The sequence below is a fragment of the Apiospora marii genome (assembly GCF_038362585.1).
Source record: "Apiospora marii strain CBS 49790 chromosome Unknown utg000013l_segment0_segment0, whole genome shotgun sequence".
NCBI lineage: Eukaryota > Fungi > Ascomycota > Sordariomycetes > Amphisphaeriales > Apiosporaceae > Apiospora > Apiospora marii.
The window spans coordinates 2,871,297-2,892,887 of NW_027117384.1; the positions used below are offsets into that span (position 1 = coordinate 2,871,297).

The 21,591-nt window shown below is 56.2% G+C and overlaps 10 protein-coding genes across 10 annotated transcripts; 3 read left to right on the forward strand and 7 right to left on the reverse strand.

Moving 5' to 3' along the window:
* Positions 1–2,418: 2,418 nt before the first annotated feature.
* PG985_016003 (uncharacterized protein) lies at positions 2,419–2,829 on the reverse strand (the record flags this gene model as incomplete). Its single annotated transcript, XM_066835769.1, has 1 exon — positions 2,419–2,829. One exon carries the CDS (start codon positions 2,827–2,829, stop codon positions 2,419–2,421), a length of 411 nt encoding a protein of 136 aa, XP_066676972.1.
* A 1,632-nt stretch (positions 2,830–4,461) lies between these two features.
* On the reverse strand, positions 4,462–5,366 carry PG985_016004 (uncharacterized protein; the record flags this gene model as incomplete). Its single annotated transcript, XM_066835770.1, has 2 exons — positions 4,462–5,215; positions 5,281–5,366. The coding sequence occupies 2 exons, from the start codon at positions 5,364–5,366 to the stop codon at positions 4,462–4,464; spliced, it is 840 nt and encodes a 279-aa protein (XP_066676973.1).
* A 332-nt stretch (positions 5,367–5,698) lies between these two features.
* On the reverse strand, positions 5,699–5,902 carry PG985_016005 (uncharacterized protein; the record flags this gene model as incomplete). Its single annotated transcript, XM_066835771.1, has 1 exon — positions 5,699–5,902. One exon carries the CDS (start codon positions 5,900–5,902, stop codon positions 5,699–5,701), a length of 204 nt encoding a protein of 67 aa, XP_066676974.1.
* A 119-nt stretch (positions 5,903–6,021) lies between these two features.
* On the forward strand, positions 6,022–6,468 carry PG985_016006 (uncharacterized protein; the record flags this gene model as incomplete). The annotated part of the gene is made up of 1 exon (XM_066835772.1): positions 6,022–6,468. The coding sequence occupies one exon, from the start codon at positions 6,022–6,024 to the stop codon at positions 6,466–6,468; it is 447 nt and encodes a 148-aa protein (XP_066676975.1).
* Positions 6,469–6,784: 316 nt separating this feature from the next.
* On the reverse strand, positions 6,785–6,994 carry PG985_016007 (uncharacterized protein; the record flags this gene model as incomplete). The annotated part of the gene is made up of 1 exon (XM_066835773.1): positions 6,785–6,994. One exon carries the CDS (start codon positions 6,992–6,994, stop codon positions 6,785–6,787), a length of 210 nt encoding a protein of 69 aa, XP_066676976.1.
* Positions 6,995–12,038: 5,044 nt separating this feature from the next.
* On the reverse strand, positions 12,039–13,298 carry PG985_016008 (uncharacterized protein; the record flags this gene model as incomplete). The annotated part of the gene is made up of 3 exons (XM_066835774.1): positions 12,039–12,350; positions 12,538–12,773; positions 13,007–13,298. 3 exons carry the CDS (start codon positions 13,296–13,298, stop codon positions 12,039–12,041), a joined length of 840 nt encoding a protein of 279 aa, XP_066676977.1.
* A 682-nt stretch (positions 13,299–13,980) lies between these two features.
* Positions 13,981–16,477, reverse strand: PG985_016009 (uncharacterized protein; the record flags this gene model as incomplete). The annotated part of the gene is made up of 6 exons (XM_066835775.1): positions 13,981–14,521; positions 14,607–14,956; positions 15,087–15,377; positions 15,437–15,752; positions 15,822–16,197; positions 16,354–16,477. The coding sequence occupies 6 exons, from the start codon at positions 16,475–16,477 to the stop codon at positions 13,981–13,983; spliced, it is 1,998 nt and encodes a 665-aa protein (XP_066676978.1).
* A 421-nt stretch (positions 16,478–16,898) lies between these two features.
* PG985_016010 (prestalk A differentiation A) lies at positions 16,899–18,139 on the reverse strand (the record flags this gene model as incomplete). Its single annotated transcript, XM_066835776.1, has 5 exons — positions 16,899–17,127; positions 17,192–17,252; positions 17,346–17,436; positions 17,501–17,612; positions 17,673–18,139. 5 exons carry the CDS (start codon positions 18,137–18,139, stop codon positions 16,899–16,901), a joined length of 960 nt encoding a protein of 319 aa, XP_066676979.1.
* Positions 18,140–18,294: 155 nt separating this feature from the next.
* PG985_016011 (uncharacterized protein) lies at positions 18,295–20,355 on the forward strand (the record flags this gene model as incomplete). Its single annotated transcript, XM_066835777.1, has 8 exons — positions 18,295–18,384; positions 18,902–19,017; positions 19,126–19,287; positions 19,353–19,409; positions 19,475–19,512; positions 19,566–19,636; positions 19,725–20,124; positions 20,213–20,355. The coding sequence occupies 8 exons, from the start codon at positions 18,295–18,297 to the stop codon at positions 20,353–20,355; spliced, it is 1,077 nt and encodes a 358-aa protein (XP_066676980.1).
* Positions 20,356–20,846: 491 nt separating this feature from the next.
* On the forward strand, positions 20,847–21,050 carry PG985_016012 (catalase; the record flags this gene model as incomplete). Its single annotated transcript, XM_066835778.1, has 1 exon — positions 20,847–21,050. One exon carries the CDS (start codon positions 20,847–20,849, stop codon positions 21,048–21,050), a length of 204 nt encoding a protein of 67 aa, XP_066676981.1.
* Positions 21,051–21,591: the final 541 nt, after the last annotated feature.

The window sequence follows — 21,591 nt, forward strand, 5'->3', positions numbered from 1 at the left end:
ACATAACACGGACCCGACGTCCGGTTCTTCCGGGAGCTTGTACGCCCCTATTGTCGCCATGAAGCGTAAAGCCGGCGAAAGCCTCAGATCCCTGACGGAGCTAGGAGGAGAACCGGCAGCGAAGTCTTCGAGTCACGTTGATCTATAAGGGACGCGAGGACCATCGAGCGGTACGATGGTCCGCGTACGCACACGATCAGAGAGTCGATTCCCCTGCTGCGAGCATACGGCGTATGCGGAGCTCTTGCTGCAGTTGATTTCCTGCGGCGGCCCCATACGTAACTGGCGTGGCCATGATGTCGGAGGGACGCTCTCGGGGAAGAGGTACTCAGTGTCTGCTTGCAATCCCTCCACCCATCAATGTTGATTCGTTGCCCGGATAAGAGCGAGATGGTCGACGACGCCCGAGCACGGCAGCGCCGAGTCCCGTTGGAACGAGGAGCGCGAGGTCGGACAACAGACATTGCTTGGTTGCAGAGCTCTGGGAAGTGGAGCAGCACAAATACATTGCCTTCGCCCACCAGCGCCTGGTGGTCCGACCACTTCATCTGCTTCGGCTGGCCCTGGAGCATCGGCTCGAATGGCGTCATCTCAAGGAAGACGGGGATCCTGTCGGATACAGTCGGTCCCCAAGCCCCTATTAACCGCCCATTGGACACTAGGCGGTGGAAGGCGCACACAGAAGCCTTTCCTTGGATAAGCATCGGTAGTTTGTGCAGTGCTAGTGGTGTTTGGCTATCTACCCCCACTCGACTTCGCCATCATCTCCTCGGCTCTATCATCAGGCTGACAGGGCTTCATTCGCTCATAACATCCAACCCAAGAACCGAAGTACTGGTAGCATTTCAGGGGCTCACCAGCATGATGTCCGGACAGAAGCGGACTGATGGCCAGTCGAGCCGTCGGACCAGTTCATTCCTTCGGTATCGGGCCAACGCCAGTCAAGCCAGGGCTCGATGGCGGGTCGACAGACAGGCTTAACCAAGTGGCTTACGACCTCAAAGCGGTCTACGGCATCACAGTCACAGGCTACACCCTCGACACCCCGGCATCAGTCGGGGTGCGTCAACACCCCGAATACTAAGTAAGCTTCATGACCATGAAGCCCGCCGTGCTGGGACGGATGGGAGGATTGCCAGCTTCCGAATAGCACGAGTCCAGGTGGCCGCGCATGGGGGGATATAAGCACGCCCCCCAGGGACGGGCCATCATGGGGATGGAGTGCTTGCTATATGTGCAAGGAGATCTATTCTGGTCCCATGGGTCTAAACGCCGTAGCGACCGAGCTACTCGGAGGCGACACCAGGCAGCCGAAGCCCAGCTGAACAATGATTTCGGAGAGGACCTCTCAGACCTCATCACGAAGGGGAGGCCAACCACTACGTGGTCCCCAAGGAGAACCCCCCTGTCGAGGACGAGCAGGAAGGTGTAAGGTTCAGGCCAGGGAGGCCAAGGTCACCGAGCCATCACTGGATCAAGGCGAATTTGCCGTCGCTCGACCCAGCACCCTCGTAGTAGCCTTGTGATTCCTGAGCTAGACGCCAAGGTGGCTGTTCGCAATGCTGCTGGCGCCGCCTGTGGCTTCTCCCGCGTCCAGATCCACTATTATCTTCAAGCACCTCAACTGGAACTTGGCAGTCGAAACCGGAGACTTGCAAGTACAGCTCGACCATCGTCATTTTCGACCCTCCCTGAGAATCCTGAGATCGCTGAGACCCTTGGACTTGTGTCGGTGATTACACCCCCTATGAGTGAACACCTGGAGCTTCCAGCGGGACTCTTCGTGCGCCACCGCATCTCCGGGATCATCTTCTCGGACGACCAAGCGCGCGCGCTGGCCCTCCATTTTTGCCCCAGTGAAATAAACACGGAGACATGAGATGATAACGCTTTACGTGAGGAAACGATTTCACTCAGCCAAGTCATGGAGGCTGCGGTCTTGTGGGATTTTAACCTGGGGCCGTCATAACACTAAGAGGTGCAGTTTCTCCGCTTCCATCACACGAGTCGAAAAGCAGGAGAAGGAGAAGGAGATCTCGAGCAGAATCTCGGGCAAACCCAACTGACTTTTATATATACAACACCAACTTCACAACACAACTTCTTTCCTTTTTTCTTTCAAACTTACCATCTCTCCCGCTTCTACCCGAAAGTGATGATCACATGCCACTTCAGGGAATCGGCTGGGACTACGACACGATGCAGGAGAAACCTGCTCGAGCGAAACAAAGTCCCGATTCACGTGGAGGTGCGGGAAAACCCTCTATTCGTGCTAGAACAGCACTGAGATGTCCCTCTGGAGACCCCTCCGCAGACACGGGTGGGTCGGTCGCCAAGGCAATGCTGGACGAGGACACCATCAATCTGTCTGCTGTGCCGCCCAATGACTATTGGGACGCAGACGAGATAGCCGACCCGCTAGAGGGGGAAAGCCTCGCCTTCCGCCGACTGCGCGCCTTTAGATGACTTCCAAAACAGTGGAAGCCTGTTACGTCTGGCGGCCACGTTCCGGAGGTCTCCGCCCCGGCCCCGGACGCCTGGTACATATGACGGGATGACGCGCGTGTGGCTCGACGCCTGGCAGCACCGCGAGCCCGAATAACGGGAGAGACTGAGACAGTCGCAGTCGTCGTCGCCGGAACCAGGCCGCCGACAATAAGGCAGTTGGCGCAGCGCAGCGCGAGGCTCTCGGGGCGGCTTCGCGCGGATGGACCAGATGACGACCACCTGGTCCGAAGTGTGCGGGAGGGGCAAAGGAAGTCGATACAGGACGACCGCTGCTGCCGCCAACGCCAAAACAACAGGCCACTGCCAAGTCGAGAGGTACATTTCATGTACCAGGTGACCTGGTGCTACCGGCCGGCTTGTCGGATCTACAAGATCCGCTGCGAGGCGACCTCGAGCAGTGGGCTCCCACAGATGGGGGGCACGGTGGAACCGCTGCAGTCTTCAAAGCCTCCGACTCATCACCGAAGGAGCCCCCTTCCCCCCTGATGAGCGAGCATCGCTCTGCGTACACTCGTGGTTTGTGCCGTCAGAGCACAAGCGACCTGCTTGCGCGGGGCCTCACGCCAACGTACGTCTGGGGCGGCGGCGGTCGAGAAGCTGCATAATCGGCTGCTTTGCGGCGCCGCTGCAGATTACGTGGTAAGTTCCTTCATATTCCACCCACAGCCTGTAGTAGAAGTGCTGACCAGACGTAATCACCAGACCAATTGGGATCGGCTCGCAGACCGAGTGGGCGAAATTGTCGTCAAAGGCCGGACCAGGGATCGATCGTACGCACACCAAGGGGCTTAACTCGCACCCCCTGGCTTTGGATCCTCCTCCTCCTCCTTCTCAGTCTCGGTCTGGGGAAGAGAAACCATCGCTGCACAACTGCACAGCACGTCGCCTGGATCGTGTGGCCCACACCACCCGCAACGAGAGAGACGGAAGGCTGGGAATGGAATTGCAGGCCGACAGCCTACGCGCGGAACACTCAGCTCTCCGAGGACAAATGCCAAATTAGCGAGCGCGGCGCAGCTGATAAGGGCAACAATACTAATGACCATTATGTGACGGGGCTTCCATCCGCTCGCTGGTCCACCAGTCTCCGAGCTTCTTGGGGTTCCTACGCTCTCCTTCATGCCGAACCCAACGTCATGATGCGACCGGACGAGAGATCACACGCTGACCGAGGGGCATAACTCACACCCCTTGGCTTTTGATCCCCCTCCTCCTTCGATGCGGCGGGCCAAGATCCTGGTTCAACCTTCAGGTTGCGTTCAAGAGATGGGAGGCCAACAAGGCCAAGGTCAGACTTGCTAGACTCTTGGTCCAAGCATCCACTTCACAAGTCGTCTACCGGGAGATTGAGGACGTACTTCTCCAGTCTCCCAAGGACGCACGCTTTCGATCGAAAGAAGTTCGACAAGGTCGAGCGCAGCAGCTTCCAGGGGGAAAAAGCGCAGCCGATGGTCCATCGTCAAGGTTCCCAAAGTGGTTGCGAAATATCCGCGGGAGGAGAGCCCGTCGGAGGAAGAGGGGGCAATAAAACACGCACACCGAGGGGCTTCATTCGTACCCCTTGGTTCTATAATGCCTCCTCTTCCGGGCTTGGACCGGGCATGGGAACCGACATCATTCGGGAAATCTCGCGGTCTGTGGGTAGAGAGCGCAATGACTATTGTGTTCCGGGGCTACCATTCGCTGAGAACCGTAATGAGGATTACGGGACCTGGAGCGAAAAACAAATGACGGAGTGGTGCCGAAGAGCTGCTCCTCCTCGATGCCGGCGTACCCACTTCGCCTGATGCCATACCCGACTTCCAGGACCGACAGGAAACGGCCTTGCTCGCCAGTCGCAACAAAGCACTCTAGCCAGATCTCACAAGCTGCGCATAAGCGATGAGAGGAAGTGATGCCGAAGAATGGGACGGTACCTACCTACTCATCGTTCTCGAGACAGATCGGAGCGCCTCACCCCGCGGCAGAAGCTGGGTCTCCCTCCTGGCCTTGAGCCGGTTCGAAGTCTCGCGACAAGGCGACGAAGTGGATGGAGGAGGTCCTAAGCCTGGCGCCGGTGCCGGTGGTATGGACGAGGCCCGTGGAGTCAACCGCGAAGCCAGCTACTCCAGTTGGCGGCGCGAGAACAGTGGAATCCCTATTCGCAACCGTCCCTCCCCTTCCCTCTCTTTCGGCAAACTCAACTCGCGACGAGTTCGAGTACCTTTCGCCTCGGGAGCAGCTGGGTCTCCTGTCGCTAAGCGGCTTCGATGCTGCGGTGTCCTCTTCCCTTTCTCTCCACCATCCATGAGCGCTTGCAATACTACCTAGCACTGTCGGCGCGGCTCGAAGTGGCCGAGGCCACCTCCAGGATCCAGGTCGTGGTGCGCATCCACCGCCGGCCGACGCCCATCCATCCCCGTCGAGAGGCGGGAAGACGGCAGCCCCGAAGTCACCCAACTCGACAGCCACCGCTTGCAGGTGGTGGCAGCCAAGAAACCAGCCCAGACGTTCGATTTCGACCGGGTCTTCGGCCACGGCACTGACGCCGCCGATCCCGGCTCGCCATATAGATGCTCGAGGGCGACCCTCGGGCAGGCATTGGAGACGAAGCGCACAGCAAGCGAGAGCGCCACCCGACAGCGCCGTTCCAGATGCATCGGGCAGGATGAAGGCAAAGGTCAGGCCTACGTGAGCTTTTGCCTCGACATATTCTCGGCCCGCGAGGCTAATGACTCAGGCCTCTGCCGACCAGAAGCCGTACTCCGTGAGGGACTCGGCCCGGCACCCTACCAGGCCAGCGCCAACGTCACGGCAGACGCAGCAGGAATGACTCGGCGCAAACGGCCCGCGCCGACCAGAATCGCGCCGACCAGCATCACACGACTCGGCGGTATCTCCCGCTGACCAAGTCACTGCAGTGAGGAGCAAGAACCGCCTGATCCCGTTTCCAAGAATGGAAGGCCGAAGACGAGACAATCTTCAAACAAGTATATTTTGAAGGGTGATCAGAACGACACGGCCAGAAAGGGGGTATGGGAAGGTTAAAGATACTAATCTCCCCCTGGATTGGGTCAGTAACCCATTCATCGCACGATGCCCGTCGTCCTCCAGCGGAGGCAGCCCGTACGGCATCGGTGCTGAGAAACGAACCACCCAACGACGACTCGCCCGTGCAGGATGGGGCTAAACGGTAAATGAAAGACCTGGGTCAACGTGTCCTGCCTTGGTCCGCGCCGAGGTACTTGGATCCTATGTTTCTCTCTTTCCCGTCTTGTTCCATGGCGTAGGCGAAAATGGAGGGCGACACGACGTCAACTCTTCGCCTTCTCGGTCCCATGGAGCCCCTCGGTCTCCCGTGCAGAGAGGCCAGGAAAAGAATGGCCATACCGCCCAGGCTGTCACGCCCGGCCATGCTCTGCGACTTGGGACACCCAACAACGACATGTCGCTAAGGGGTGAGAGGGCTGTCACTTGTGTGAGAACCTGGTGGTGCACCTAACGGCCCGCGGCGCCCGCGAGACATGCCGAGAGATGGTCCAAGGGAGGAGGCCGACACCTGGCGCCCTAGAAGCAATATTCCACGCCCCCATTGCGCCAGGGAGGAAACTTTGTACCCGAGGCACCGTGAACGAGCGAGAGAGCGTATTCGCAGTCCCCGAGACCCGCCTGTCCCACCTCAACGCTCTTCAGAAGGAGGTCGCCGCAAAGATGAAGATTCTACCTCTTCATACCCCCACCGCTCGAGAAGGGATAATTCCGAAGACGAACATCGCCCCGCACGTGGCGGGAGACGTGACCGAAGTTACGGGCGAGCAAGGTATTATGGCAACTGGCACCGACATTCAGCAAGCCGTAGCCGCAGCCGTCCTCTGGGAGTTTGATCTCCGGGCCGGTAGTCCTCTGGTACCCACGCACAAACCAGGGCCTGAGTGGCCGATGACGCCCGTACCTTACCTCGATGGATCCAAACTCAGCTAGCCCGTCTCTTGGCCATTCACTCGCCACAGACTCGACTGTCCGGTGGCAAAATACACATGTCCGTGATGACATCAAGCAACTGAGCCGGGACGCTCTTGAGAAGCTCCTCATTGGCCTACGCCACTCGCAAATGCGAGGCTAGGCTACATAACCATCTCGGACGCGACGTCCGAATTCCAAAAGATCTTCATACAGCAACCTCGCGACGAGGAGGATGATGCGATGCCTTTGTGGCTGTTCTTCGGAACTCGTGCTGGTGATCAGCTCTTTAGCAATACAGCATAGCGCATATCGTCAGGCCGGTGGCGCACCGCCTCTAACCCTTCATGTTCCGCAACGCCCCCGACGGGTATTGGGACACGACCCGGATTAGTACCGGGCCCCGGGCGAAGACAATTCGCATCCGTTTCTCTGCATGGGAGAGTGCAAGGAGGTTTGACGCGGCGGCCACGGACTGCTCATCCGCCAGCGAGTGTCCGAGTCCTTCCTTTTGCGGTCCATAAAATCCCGGCAGAAGCTGGGACATGATTGCTCGGGAGGACCTCTCGACACAGTTCCCCAGACCCGACCGACTACGATGTCGGGACATTAGCTAATGGACCTTGCTGCTAAATTGGCTGGCGTTAGCGAAAGAACGGAGCAGGTTCGGACGCGACGTCCGGACCACACAGGGCTTCAACAACAACCTCGCGACGAGGTTGCCGCCAGCGATGCATTTGGGACCCGGGCGGCCCAATGTATCTCTGAAAAGACGGCTCCAACCCAGCTTTGATCTCCCGACATCGTGAACCTTGTCGGACGCCGGTCCCGAGCAGCGCTCCACGAACGGAGGGCCCATCTCCTACGGCAGAAAGCCGTTGGCCGGGTAGGATCCGCTCTCGCGATGGACGGCGTGGGTTTGCCTTGGAAACGACTGGCCGGCCGCACAGACATGACCACCTCACCGGACGTCGGGGACCACCACGTCAGAGCGCAGTGGCCGCCATTTACAACCACGGACTAGGACGAGGACGAAGCCTCTGAGCAAGAGTGCGTCGAAGACGCGACCGTGAACCCAATCGAGAACTAGGGCATGTTCGAAAAGGACGCGGGAACGTGTTGTGGAGACCTCGAAGGATCAAGGGCCGGTACAAGCGACAGAACCTAGGCGAGCTCGCCTTCTTTGGCATCAGCAACGTTGCACGACTCTCGAGTCTATACGGCGCTCGCCCTAACGTGGAGTCCTGGGGCCAGATCCAGATGGAAGGTTGAATACCCGACCAAGACAGCCATGCAGCGCATATGAAGGCGGAGAGAGTGTGTATACAGTTCAATGGACTGTTGGAGGCACCTCTACTGACGATCGAAAAGCCTTATGAACATCCTACCCGTTCGGTTTGTGTACCCGTCCACGGCCTTGATGCAACACTCCCAGACCCGACCGTCTGGCGGTAGAAGGCAGCGAGCCGCTGACCCCGGCCCATACGGCGCGACTTCGTGTTCCTCCATTCTCAACCAGTTGGAAGACCAGACAGACACAACCCCGGCATAGGCCGTCCCTATGAAGACTCGTGGAATTACGGACCCCGACTTCTGTCATCCCACATGGTGGCTTTGGCGTTGATATTTTCAGTCGCACCAAGCCCCCCTATCCGACCACCCCGTAGAACGGAAGAGGATCGTCGACAAGAATCCCGACGATAATCGGTCCGAGTACCGGACCTCAGTTCCTAGGAGAGACACGGACGGCGTCCGTGACTTGGACATAAGTCCCAGACCTGATCGTCTGGCGGCAGACGACCTTGGTGGGAAACCCCGGACGCGACGTTCGGGGTCTACACCAGCATCTATCATCGACGACGCCTTGATGAGGATAAGGATGCGACGTTGCCCGACGGCCCGAAGACCGAAGTTATGGGAGTTTGGACTGACCCGAGATGACGAGGTCCAAAGCCGCATTCACGACAGACTGGGGTTTCCGTGGGAAAGAGCTCGCGACGAGCTCGGTACGGAAGTCGTCTCCCGGGTCCAGGGGTGCGGACAGACAAGGTCGACTCGCGCGCCAACGCTGTTGCGTCAGAGGTCGCGCCGTCGAGTCGTTACTAGGAGCAGCCCTTGAGCATAGGCTCCTATGTCGTCGTCGTCGTCTCGACCGGGCCCAAGCAAAATCGGTCGATCTCAAATTGGGACAATTGCGGGATTCCGTGGTAAAGAGTTCGCGACGAGCTCCATGCGGTAGGTCTTCCACAGCCAGCGGTACGAACAGGCAATGTCCACGCCCGCGCTAACTATTACCTCGGACGGCGCGCAATGCTTTGAGTCGTTGGTTGGGGTATGTATGTCCCCATACTGCATCGCAAGCCCGTGAGAGAAAGCTAACTCCTGTTCTTCTTACAGGCGCGGCCTTGGAGCATAGGCTCCTGCTCCGGTCTCAGTCCATTCCTATGTTCGTCTCAATCGGGCCAGTCAAGATTGGTGGTGCTCAGATGTAGGAACTGCGGGTTTCTCTTACGACGACCCGGCGCCATACTATGTCAGTCTGGGGACCTGGCGTGGAAAGTGCACTATCACGAACGCCGGCGTGGCTGCTTGACGAGATGACAGACCGTCTTAGGGAGGGCATTTCATCTCTTGGACAGTTATGGGAGTTTGGTCTTGGGTCCACTGACCAACAGAGAACCCAGTCCACAGCCTGGCTCCGAGAGGATCTCCCAGCCAGCCTGGGGTATACCAGGCCAGGAAGAAGGCCGCAACGCCAAACGTGCTAACCCCAGACCAGACCCGTCTGGTGGAAATGAGAAAAAGATACGGACGCGACGTCCGGATTGCGCCTGGCCTTCATTCTCATAGCCGGCTGCCTTATTGATCTCGTATCCGGTGCGCTCGGCGCGGATGCAGAGGGACAGCCGGTGATAGGTATTACAAGGTCTGTCCCGGCTGTCCTTGATCACACCCAGGACGGTCAAGATGGTACCAACCCTACGGCTTTGCTGGGGTGACTAATTTGCCGACGCACCAGACCCGACCGTCTGGGGGCAAGTGAGATTCGGACGCGACGTCCGAATTGCGCTGGGATCGAAGCGGCGAGCGTCATGATGTGTCTCATTTATTCCGATTGGTATGTTTGCCCGGGTCGCAACACCAGGGAGAGTAAATAGCTAACTGACCAACACCCACAGCCCGGTGAAGATGAAGGCGCTCGCTATTGCCGGCATGAGGATTGGCGAGCTGCCTCCTGCTACAAATGTTCGAACGAGCAGATACAACCCATGTGATCTCTGCAGTGAAGAGCAGGAAGTGTCTGGAAAGAGGGCTAAAGGTTGTCCGGCAGAGCGACTCAATTACTCTCCCGAACGGTGACAAACCACTCTGTGTGTATTCTCTGCAAGAGTATCAGACGATGTTGTACAAGCACACCTCGTGAAAGCTTGGACACTAGAAACGGAAGATTACTCATGGGTCGATATCCGCCTCGGGATGAACCGCAGATTTAGATTCGGACGCGACGTCCGACTTTGCCCTGATCGCGGCGGCAGAACCCGAGCGAGCCTAAATCGAGCTCCACCACGGCAGGAGAGCCGTCGGGGTCCGGCAAAAGCCCAGTTCGCCGACCGCGACCATCCCGTTAGCTGCGCGTCATTCGAGGATCGGTGGCCAGAGCTGTAGCAGTACTAGTAGAACTAGTACCGGGACTCGGCCCACGGGGCAGTTGGAAAACACTCTGCCGTGCCCGATCTGCCCCATAACCGCCTGCTCCCCGGGATATCAAGAAGGTTCAAGGGGCTCTCTTTGAACGAGTAGACAGTCGCTTTTGGGAGCCGAATAACGCCTTGGTCGAGGGCCTTGTTCATCGCGGACCAAGTTGCTGGATACGATCTCGAGGTAGCAATGGAGAGGAAGACGAGTATCTAGACGACACATCGACCCCCGTTTCTCGCCACCACGCCTGACGGCCGAGAGGTTCGCCATCCATTCCCTCCTGGCTTGGCGGCGCGGTTCGGACGCGACGTCCGGATGTACCGCCTCCTCTGCTTTAGCCGAGAAAAGCGTCAAAGGAAAGGAACGGAAAGGAGAGGAGAAGATGAGCTTGCTGACCTGGCGCGAAACGAGACGCGACGTCTCAACACTGGCAGGAACAGGGACGGCGTTGATGACAGCCCGGACGAATTCCCGGCGTACCTGTCCCACGCACCCCCTCTTCGCATGCCGAATGGAGGACGATTGCATGGTCCCGGCGGTTGGTGGAGATGCGGGGTCGATTCAATCCCACTCGGCGTCTTGTCTTCAACGTGGCGCTTCCATAGCCACCCTCCCAAGCAGACTTCAACGAGGAATTCGTTGTCTCGCTGTGCGCACCCGGCAGTACTAGAACAGTACTGCATCAACGCGCGGAGCCTTCCAGGGGAGCAAGGGAGCCGGGCCGCCAATACCGCCGAGGCCGTGGGGGAAGTAGTGCGTGCATATGCCGCCGTCGATGCATTGCACCGCTTGTGTGGTGTGCCAGCTAGAGAAAGGGGTTGCAACGTCCAGACTCCGAAAACACAAGCGCCTACTCGCTCTCTTGCGCGATCTCCCAGAGGCATACTATGCGGGTGTGCCTCCCAACTCCTCGATGGATGCGGAAACACTAGTCTTCGGCCGCTTGAATGCAGGGCAATTCCCCTTGCATTGAAAGCCCGGCCAAGATCCGAAGCGCATACACGTCTGTCCTTTCCCGCCCCCGGCCTCTGGAATAGAGGCCGCGGACGCCGCGAACGGGAGGATCGCGGCCGGGGAGAAGCCTTTGGACCTGCTGATCACTCCGGATCTCGGTCCCTTCGACTTGTGTGCATTTGCCGGGCTGACAACAAGATCGTCGTCGCGAGTGCAACCGAGGTTGGACTGTGTGTCTTGACTGCGCATTCGCCTCCCTAGCAACCGAGCACGCCAGGAATGCCATTTGCATAAGAAGGAGCACGACCTTCCGACGAGATCGAGATGACGGACGCCCATGGCCTATCTGCCCCAGGCCCCAGTCGGCCAGAGCATCAACAACCTCTCACGGTGTGCTCGTTAACCTCTGTGGAGTTCATCTTCTCTTCCTATTACTCGATAGCCTTTCTTAGGGGGCGCGTGGATCATCGCCTCCAGTCAGGAGGATGCTGGAGCTGGGAAGCGAGCCTGACGTAGGAGCGACGTCGTTGACGGTTTGAGCAGCGAGGATATTCGGCAGCGTCAATACGAGCAACCGGTTCCTCGAATAGGCGGGCTCAACAGCGCTGACTGGGAAGACGGGAAGGGAAGGTCGACACATGGCCCTCATCATACGGACTCTCTCATCGGCTAGAGCATTGATGTGAACACTTACCGCGTCCGGTAAGCGACTTTCAGTGTTTATTCCTTCCCGAATTAGTGTTTATTCCACGTTATCCCAGTGTCCTACGAGGAAGAGGAACCGTTTATTCGAAGAATTCCCATTATTCCCTCTTGAGACATCCTGTTCCCTCCAAAAAGAGTAAATGCTAACGCCGAGAATCGACAGGGTGGCATATGACTCAGGGATACACGACGGCCCAGCTGCTCACGTGGCTATATCCCGACGTATGCAATGTCTAGGCCAGTCGCGAATCTCGAACTTCTCGGCGGGTCCCGAGACGCATATTCAGCATCGATCGACCGGTTCCTCGAATAGGCCGGCCCACCAGCGCTGATCCGCTGAGATGCGAGACCGTGGCGACACTGATTGGCCATAGCGTGGGTGAGCCCTCTCCCCTCAGCAGAAGCTTGCCCGCGGCAGAAGCTGGGTCTCCTGACTCTGAGCCAATTTGATGCCCGCGTGCCAGCACGTATCCACGACCAGCTAGAGGCCCGCCTGTCCTTACCAGCGTCGCCTGCCATTCGTCGTCTTGCCCGGCGACCCTTGTCTACATCCGCTACGTAGGTCATTCGCACCCACCCGACTTTCACAGGTTTGCAGAGCTCCCAGCTGCGCGACTCCAGCACCTACTGCAGATAGAAGCAGTAAAGATGCCTCGAACCTACATTTCTCGGCGGATCCCGAGAAACAATCATATGGGTTTATGGTGTGCGGTTTGCTCCTCCTCGGCTCACTGCGATAAAGGAGTCCCCTGGCAGCCGAGCAAATTCCATGCAAAAGGCGACCACGCGACGAGGTCCAGCATGGACCATCCCACGAGCTGGGGCCTCCCTCCCAGGGGGCTCAGGAAGCGCGCGCAGGAGAGTGAAGGGAGCGAAGAAGAGCCAATTGGCCCTCCTGAATCCGTACGAATCCAACTTCCCGAACACGTGGCCACGGATGATTTCCTTCGTTGTCGTGGAATCACTGGCTGGTGACACACCAGAAGATAGCGCAGGCTCGACAGCGCTTCACACCTTCTTCGCCAAAGAGCGCAGAGAACAGCACGCAGGGGCAGATTCCTTCGGTCGCAGCGGGTTGCCGGGTAGGTAGATGAGCTTGATGAGGCTCGGGGGCGCACCGCATCGCCCTACTACTCGCCATGTGGAAGACATGGGCAAGCCGGCTAGGAAGTTCCAGCTGGTAAATCCGTACGCGACGTACGGGGAATAGGCATTCCGAGGTTGAGGGCAAGAAGATCTTGCCCTGCCGTAGCCGCCGAGCTACTCACTCGGCGGCGACAACCAGGCGGCAGAGGCCCAGTTGGGTCTCGATCTCGGGGAGCTCCTGTTACCTGGAGCCAAACACAAGCACCAAGACCCGATAACATGAAGGGGACTACCATGTTTGTGTGGGATATGACGAGGACGCCATATGTGACGAATTCACCCTCGGCCAAAAGCTTCTCATCGGCCTCTGCGACCGAGGAGGGCAGCTCTCCGCAACAACAGGACATTCATACGCTTGGTTGACCTCGGCCCCGAGAACGAGGTCGAAATACCAGGCAGCACAAGAGATCAGGTCCCAATACGGAACCTCTCTGGGTGTCCGAATGAACAGCAGCGTGCCAGCTCACGCATCATCTCGGGCTATGGAAGAGCTTCTTCCATGACGACTGTACCAACCTCCTAGGCCTTATGGGCTTTTACAAGAGCCACGCCAAACGACCGGATGGATGATGATGACGTTGTAGACGAACGCGAGCCGGTGCATGGGGTCTCGCATAGTTACTACTCTAATATATAACGATACAATAGCGCAACGGTTGGACAACGCAGGTGATCCGTACGAATAGCTGGGTATGCCGAGCACGGTATGTGACCAGGCTGCCTGTAATGGCCATGTATGCCAAATGCTTCGCTTTGTTACAGCTGTAGCATCCTATGGATGGATGCCTGCCTGTGTTATGCGATCGCCTCAGGGGCAAACCACGTGAATTGCTGGCTGATTGGTCGCGTCCGCAACTCATTTGCCTGTTCGTGCGCGGATAGCGACATTGGGATGTGGTAGCATGACTCTAGCCCTTCGGAATTCGTTATAAGGGGACCGAACTAGTCTAAGCAAGGAACCTTTTAAAAAGGAGAATTTAAGCAGTTTATATGTAATTAATGGCAAGACTAGTAGACCCCTCCCGCCCATTAGTCTATCCCCATATCATCCAAGCCATCCAGCAGCTCCTGCAGCTGCAGCTCCGCCCCGCCCGCCGCCTGCTCGCCCCCGGCCGGGCCCGGCAGCAGCGGCGCGACGGCACGGTGCATGAGCCCATCCCTGCGGTGACGGAGCCCCGCGTCGAAGTAGCGCCCCAGAAAGGCGGGCACGGGCTGCCCGCAGCGTTTGAAGGCGGCCTGGACGCCGCACAGGACGTCGGCGGCGAGCGGCAGGTGGGCGCGCATCTCGTGGAGGCACTGGCAGGCCCGCGCCAGCGTGTCCATCTGCACGGGCGCGGCGTCGTCGTCGAGCCCGCCCCCCACGACCAGGTAGGCCGCCCACCCCAGAGGGTGCGTCAGCCAGTACTCGAAGCGCACGTGCGCGAACGCGCGGAAGGCCCAGATGGCCGAGACCATGCTGCTGGCGTGCGCGAGGCACCGCTCCCGCGGGTCGAAGCTGGCGCCGAACTGCGCCCGGCTCGTCTGCGCGAAGGGTCTCAGGATGGCCGTGAGCATAAGCTCCGCCGCGACGCTAGAATGGGACGGGGAACGGGTTAGATTTCTTTCTTCACTGCACAGCTCTTGGCAAGCGACGGGGGAGGGGGACGCGGACGCACTGCAGCAAGATGGCCGATGGCAATACGGCTTCCTCGAGCCGGATGCGGCTCGGACAGGAGAACCGCCAGTCGACGATGGCGCGGTATAGTTCCAGGGCGCGCTGCGGATTCGCCACGGGCGGGACGCCGTCTTCGCTGGGATAAATGAAGTCCAGGGTTTCCTCGACGATCTCGGACAGTGCGGCGTCCGCTTCTCGCGTCTCGACCTTCATCGATCGCTGCATCTGGATCGACATGGGATATCGGGACCACCAGTAGTCCTTGGAGTCGGGCAGCGACATGGGGAAGTCGGGCTCGCGCCACACTTTGGGGAAGCAGGGCCTGCGGGCCGGCTTCCGCAGCCCAAGCGCCTGTGTTCCTCGCCTGTGTAATGTAAAGTGTTCAGAAAGAGTTTCGAGGAGCCGGACTGGTTGGGCGGGGGGATGCGCCTGGATCGACTCACCACTCGCAGCAATAGAAACCCCACATACACCAACAAACGGCTTGCCTTTCCCTTTGCGCACGCGCTTCGTCCACGCCAGCGCGGCTTCGCAAAGTCTTCTCCTTGTTGAGTGCGCCATACACCTCCTCTGCCCGCATGAGGTATGGCAATGCCTTCGCGCCTTGGCCAAGGTTGCCTTCGTACACAAACAAGGCCAGTAGGCCCTGGATCAAAGGGATCGAGGGTTTGTCAATTTCAGCCAACAGTGCGCTGGCTTCGTCGGCCCACCTCTGGCCTCTGGTCATGCTATTGCCGGGGTCCTTGAAGGTGGTGGGATCCATGGTGTACAACTGTATGCGAACCGACTCCAGTGTCAGAACAGAGCCTGGACAGCGCAGTGAGGACTTACACAACTAGCAGCAAGTAAGGCGCTAATCAAGAAACGCGTGCAGAAACTCCGGCAATCGTCACCAGCGGAGGTTGGATTCATGGATGCGATGTCCTCTTCTAGGATAGGCCGGTATAGTGTTCTTTCCACAATGTTGTCCCAAGTGAACAGCATGCGAAGCAGGTGGTTCATGAGTCTGTCATCGTTCGATACGTGTGTCCACCGCGACAAGGGCAAGTCTTGGCTAGGTAAGTCCACGAACATATCGTTGTTAAGGTACCGATCTTTTGCGTCGACCATGAACTGTTTCTCGAACATGAAGGAGTCGTCATCGTAGCTGTGGTACGAGATCAGCCCGAAAGATTCCTTCTCGGTGCGTCATTCCTTGGGACTGGAGGGCACCTACGGTGATCCCAAACGCCGTCGCGTAGGCCTTTGGAAAGACTGAGGGGCCGGCGATCTCTGGAGAGGAGCATGTTCATTGTGCCAGGGAGCCGCCGTCGGTGCGACTCGGAGCAGCAGTTGCGCTTCGGCGATGGTGTTGACGGCACCCTGGAGACTGTCCGCCTCCCGGATCCGCTGTAAGACCTGCGCCGACTCGGCCTGGCTTCGCTCACGGAGCAGCTCTACCACGCCCCGGTACTTTGCATCCTCCCGCCCGTGCGCGTGCTTCTCGGGCGCCCACTCGCAGACGTCGCCTCTCTTCACGCACCTTGCGCATCGCGGCCGGACGCCGTCGCACTGTGAAGCAGCGACATTGGCCCTCGTTAGCCCAAGACGATCTGGAGTGGGAGTTTTGGAGACAGGAGGGGCTCCGCTGAGTTGGGGTTTACTACCTTGACCTTTCGCTTCCGGCAAGCTAGCGACGGGTTAGCTATATGTATTGGAATGAGTGGGACAGCAAGCGACTCGGTCGAACGCTTGGCATTTCTACACACTCTCACAGGCCTGGACGACCAGTTGGCGCTTGCGCGGTCGCTGCTCCGGGGGGTCCTCCTCAGCAGGACGGGCCTGGGACGGCCTGGGCAAGAGCCTGGGCAGTTGAGTCTGGGGCCGAGGCATTGTCGTTGCGAACACACTGGACTATTCGCTGTCGCAGTACTGTCGCAGAGATTTCATGGCAACGGGCAAAATCGTAGACGGTGAGTGTCAGGCGAAAAGAGGCGTTTTGGAGAGCGGCTCAGAGGGCAGCTCGGTTCTATATCAGCCCACAAAAAAAAGGCGGGACTATTACATACGACCATATCCTGCTAAATACTAGGGATCCCGTCCGCTCTCCCATATATAAGCAGCAGAGAGCCTTCTTCACAGATACACGGTAGCTTTCCAGCACATCCTGCGATTCCTCTGACAGTAGCTTAGTACGCTTGCTTGGATGTCTAACCTCCCGCAACGGCAACTCTAGTACCCATAGCGGGGCATAGTAGTAACCCCGCTCTTGGTGCACAAGGCGCCGGCCTTAGTGAACAGGGCCCGATCTCTCTTACTTGTGAGCACGCTTGGCCCTTTTTGCCGCTGGCTCCATCTCATGGCGGTACATCTTGAAGAAATCTACCGGCTCAGTGGGATGATCGCCGGTCATATTGACAAATGCCGTTGTCGAGATGTAATTCGCTTTGCCTTCTTTAACAAGGTTGTAGTACTCTAAGAGGTACTGGAGCTCCGATTGGTCGCTCTCGGACTGCGACTTGAGCACCTTTTTGGCCTCGCTCCTGAAAAGAAAATTAATGAGTTCCAGCGGGTCTTCAAACGAACAACGAGAAGTGGTTTGCCTACTCAGAAATGCTTTCGAATTCCATCTTACTTCCCAAAGCCTCGCTCGCGGCTGTCGCAAGTTCTGCGCCAGCACACAACATCGGCCTTATATGATAAATGTTATGATGATTGAACTTCGAGTGTTTTTTTTTTTTTTTTTCCCTGCTAAACTTACCTGTGACGACCATCATCTGACCGCGATGTCTGTCGTCGAAACTATGTTCTCCGCGACCAGTCAAGACGTGGGCCGCCACTTGGGCGACATCCTATACACAAAACTGGTTATCGCATGCCTCTTTAGATTATTGGTAGTTAATGCCGGTTTCTTACCCTAAGCGCTACTGGTGCGAATTTGTGTTTCTTACCGATAGGCAAGGGCAGGACACCCTCTGATTGCGCTTGAGGCGCATACAATAGCAAGTTCTCGGCATAGAAACCAGCCCTAGAACCAAATGTCAGCTTGGTTCGTCTCGGCTATCTTTTCGTGCGGGCAATTCGTTACCGTATTATAACCGGTGAGTGTCCAGTCTCCGTCGAGGCGTCTCCCTTCGAAGATAGGAATAGGCTCTCTAGTTTAATAAACTCTCGAATGTGTGGCTGTTTCTTGGGATCGGCGTAATCGCAGCCAATAGAACTGATTATGCATACGTTCGGTATGTTAGCCTTCTTGGCGGTATGGATGAGCTTCTCCGTGATGTCTTTCTTGTTATGATGAGCCGGCGGAATGAGACATAACACGTCGCACCCCGTTTCCTTTAGCGTCTTGACCACGTCGCGCATGCGACCCGGCTTGTGAGAGACCAGCTTTCCTCCCAATGCGGTGAACTCTTTGGCTTTAGTAGCGGAGTCGTCCAAGGCCAAGCCAACGACGGTGCCAACTTTGGACTTGAACGGGGCGCTCAGCAAGAGCTCGGCGATGGTGTAGCCTGTATTGCCATCGACGGCTGTGATACAGACGTGTCGTAACATAGCGCTTTAGGTATTCAAGTGTAATCTTATAGCTCGAAGGCCGCTTCAAGGTGGTTCCATCTAGTTAGACAGGACACCGACGGTTATTATAGAGGCGGGATTGCAAATTTTGATGATTGGATTCGTTGAGATCAGAAACCGGGGGAAATACCGTCATGGTTTTGTCGTCAACGACAATAACACAGAACTCCAACGCCCGCGCCGAGTTGACCAGATGTACTACTACAGCCCAGATGTACGGTGAGGTGAGAAGTGGATTTGCGTCATGGGGCAAAAGCTCCGAGCCGACGGCAAACCACGTCAAAATAAGCAAGTTCTATTATGCATACGCATAGAATATTACAGTAGCCGGCCCAGGGACGACCCCAGAGGTGAACATGGGGTTCGGCCAGCCAACAACGACAAAGCGGCGATCGAGATGCTGCTGAGATAGATGTCTTCATCTCACACTGCCCATGGCATCTGGAGCGGGAGCTGTTCCTTTGGTGGGGCAGCGGCCATGCTGCACAGAAGTGGAAATCTACCCTTTCCTAGCGACAAATAGATGACAAGTGCGATATGCAGGTATAAAGCGGGCGGATCTGGTCATTCATTATATGATTCAAGCAGCAGGACAGCTGAATGATGATTGTATGATGGTTCTTGAGCACGACGTGACGCTTTCATTGGTAGTACGGAGACGTTGGTCCGCATCGCGATTCGACCCCTCAACCTTAACCAATAAAGTCTTGAAAGTCCTGACAACATGAAATAACCAATCAGGATCACTGGGAAGATGTCCATGCGAGATGGGCTAGGAGACCCCTGGAGCTCCTGATCAACAGCCTCCTTATAAATGGGCGTTGCTTGGGCGAATCCAGTGTCTACATCCTGCGGAGGTCAGTAACCGAGTTATTAGTAAGTAAGATGGCGTCCGGTAACAGCAACCAGTTCAGCATCACCCAACACCCGTTTGAGTCTATTAAGTAAACTATCCTCGCCAGCAGTCCGGCAGCCGAGTCGAGAGGAAACCGCGTGAGCCACATGCAGAGCGCTAATGAGGGACCTGCCGATATCATCTCCAAGGTCTCGGGTGCTGTGCAAGGTGGAAAGCGCGAGGACGATGGCCCGTACTTCACCAACAACGAGGGCATCCCCTGGCCTGATGTGTGAGACTCCCTAGCTATGTTCTGGCCGTCAACGAGGATATTCTCTGACTCTTCTTTCCTCGCAGTGCCCATAGCAAGACCATAGGTGGCATCCCCGTCGCCAGTGATGTCTTCTTGTTCCAGTAAGTAATTACCAAAGGTCCTCCTGCGATTGAAGTCTCTCGAGCGCCGCTAAACAAGTAATTAGGAAGCAGCAGACCTTCAACCGGTCCAAGAACTTGGAGCGTGAGTACCTTTTAGCTACACATTGCTCTTTTTAAAGTTACTGATTTTGATAGGAATGGTGCACCCCTGCGGCAGTGGTGTATTCGGTTACTTTGAGTGCACTTACGATGTTTCCTATTTAACCGTAAGCTATTGCTAATCGTCGACTGTCATCGAGGGGTGAAATGATTCAATAAAGTAACAAAATAATGCAGAAAGCAAACTTTCTCTAGAAAGTAGGCGAGAAGACGCCAATCTTTATCCGCTTTTTAATAGTAACCCTAGGAAGAGAGTATCCGGACGAAGGCAGGAACCCGAGAGGATTCGCCGTTAAATTTTACACCAAGGAGGGCAACTATGACATCGTGGGGCTGAACTTCCCTGTATTCTTCTGCCGCGACCCGATCCAGGGCCCCGACGTTATTCGGTCGCAGTCCCGTAACCCTCAGAACTTCTTGCTCGACATGAACTCGCTCTTTGACCTCTTGGCATGTATTCCTGAGGGCAATTATGCTGGCCTGATGTTCTTCAGCGATCACGGGACGCCGGTCGGCTGGCGCAATAACCACGGCTACGGCTGTCACACGTTCAAGTGGATCAACAGTGAAGGGAAATACGTGTACATCAAGTACCGTGAGTCCAGCGATACCCCGCCCTTGTGTTTCTATATCGGCTCGCCGCTTGATTCGGATACTTGTGCTAAACTACAGCACGCATGCAGACTTCATTGCTAAATATGGCCAGAAGCAATTCACCTACGACGAAGCTATCCGTACCATGGGCGAAGATCCCGACTATTTCAAGCGCGATCTTTGGGAAGCCATTGACCGTGGCGACGAACCGGAATGGACGACTAAGGTTTAAATTATGCAACCCGAGGAAGCCGACCCGGAGGAGTTGGGCTTCGATCCTTTCGATGTGACCAAGGTGTGGCCCCGCGACTAGTTCCCTATGCACGATTTTGGACGGCTTGTTCTGAATAAGAATCCTGGTAAGATAAATGCCATAATGTCTTATTAAGTTCCTCCTGGCGCTGATCAAAGTAGAGAACTTCCATCGTGATGTTGAGCAAGCCGCGTTCTTACCTGGCTCCATGGTTCCAGGCATTGGGGATTCGCCAGATCCTTTCCTTTAATTCCGGTTAGTGACAAGCCATTAAAGTTTTACGTTGAATATGCATTTACTAATATTGGGTTCTCACAGGATGTTCTTCTATCGGTAAGGGAGAAAATAAAAAAAAACCCTGCCCTGTTCTTAATTGCGTTGACTGTAAGACACTAACTGTTTACTAAAGCGATGCTCAATATCACCGAGTAGGTGTGAATCTGCATCAGATTCTTGTTAATTGCCCGTTTATGTCGCAGTTATACTCCTCGCTCAACTTTGATGGGCAGATGAGAGTAGATGCTAACCACGTAGGCAATGCGCAGTACGTCCCTAATAGCTACGCATACAAGTTCCGGCCCGACACGGTCGAGCCCGCGTTCGAGGTCTCGGACAACGTTTGCAGCCGTAAGAGCTACTACTACCATGAGGGTAAGAAGAGCGACTATTCCTAGGCCACGCAGTTGTGGAAGCACATTATGTCTTAGTAGGAGCGCCAAAATACGTGCCATAATACTGTTATATTCCTTAAGTTGTGCAACTAACCTATTATCTAGGTATGTTTAGATTATTCCCCTTCCTCGTGTTTGCTTATATATAAATCGTATATGCACTTACCGTATTTTTTTCCCCGGTGCAGAAAAAATACTTGGCATAGATCTATAATATTGCCCTTGACTATGCTTAAGGTGTTTATAACCTTTTTCCTAAGAAGGATTTTAAGTTTTAAGAGGTGGTCAAGCTTTCGGAAACAGCTTGTGAGTGGTATAAGGAGAAGATGCTACAGCCGACGCCGGGCAACAGGCTTATTGGATTCGCCCCTTAGACTTCCCCTTATCAAATGTAAAGGTTGGCCGTATGCACGAATTAAAACATATATTTAAGAGGATTTTGCTACGTATGACTATATTGAAATATATTTATAATAAGTATCCATCCTTTTTCTCTTCTCTTACATTAAAAGCGGATCCTAATTTAGTAATCTTTAATACTATC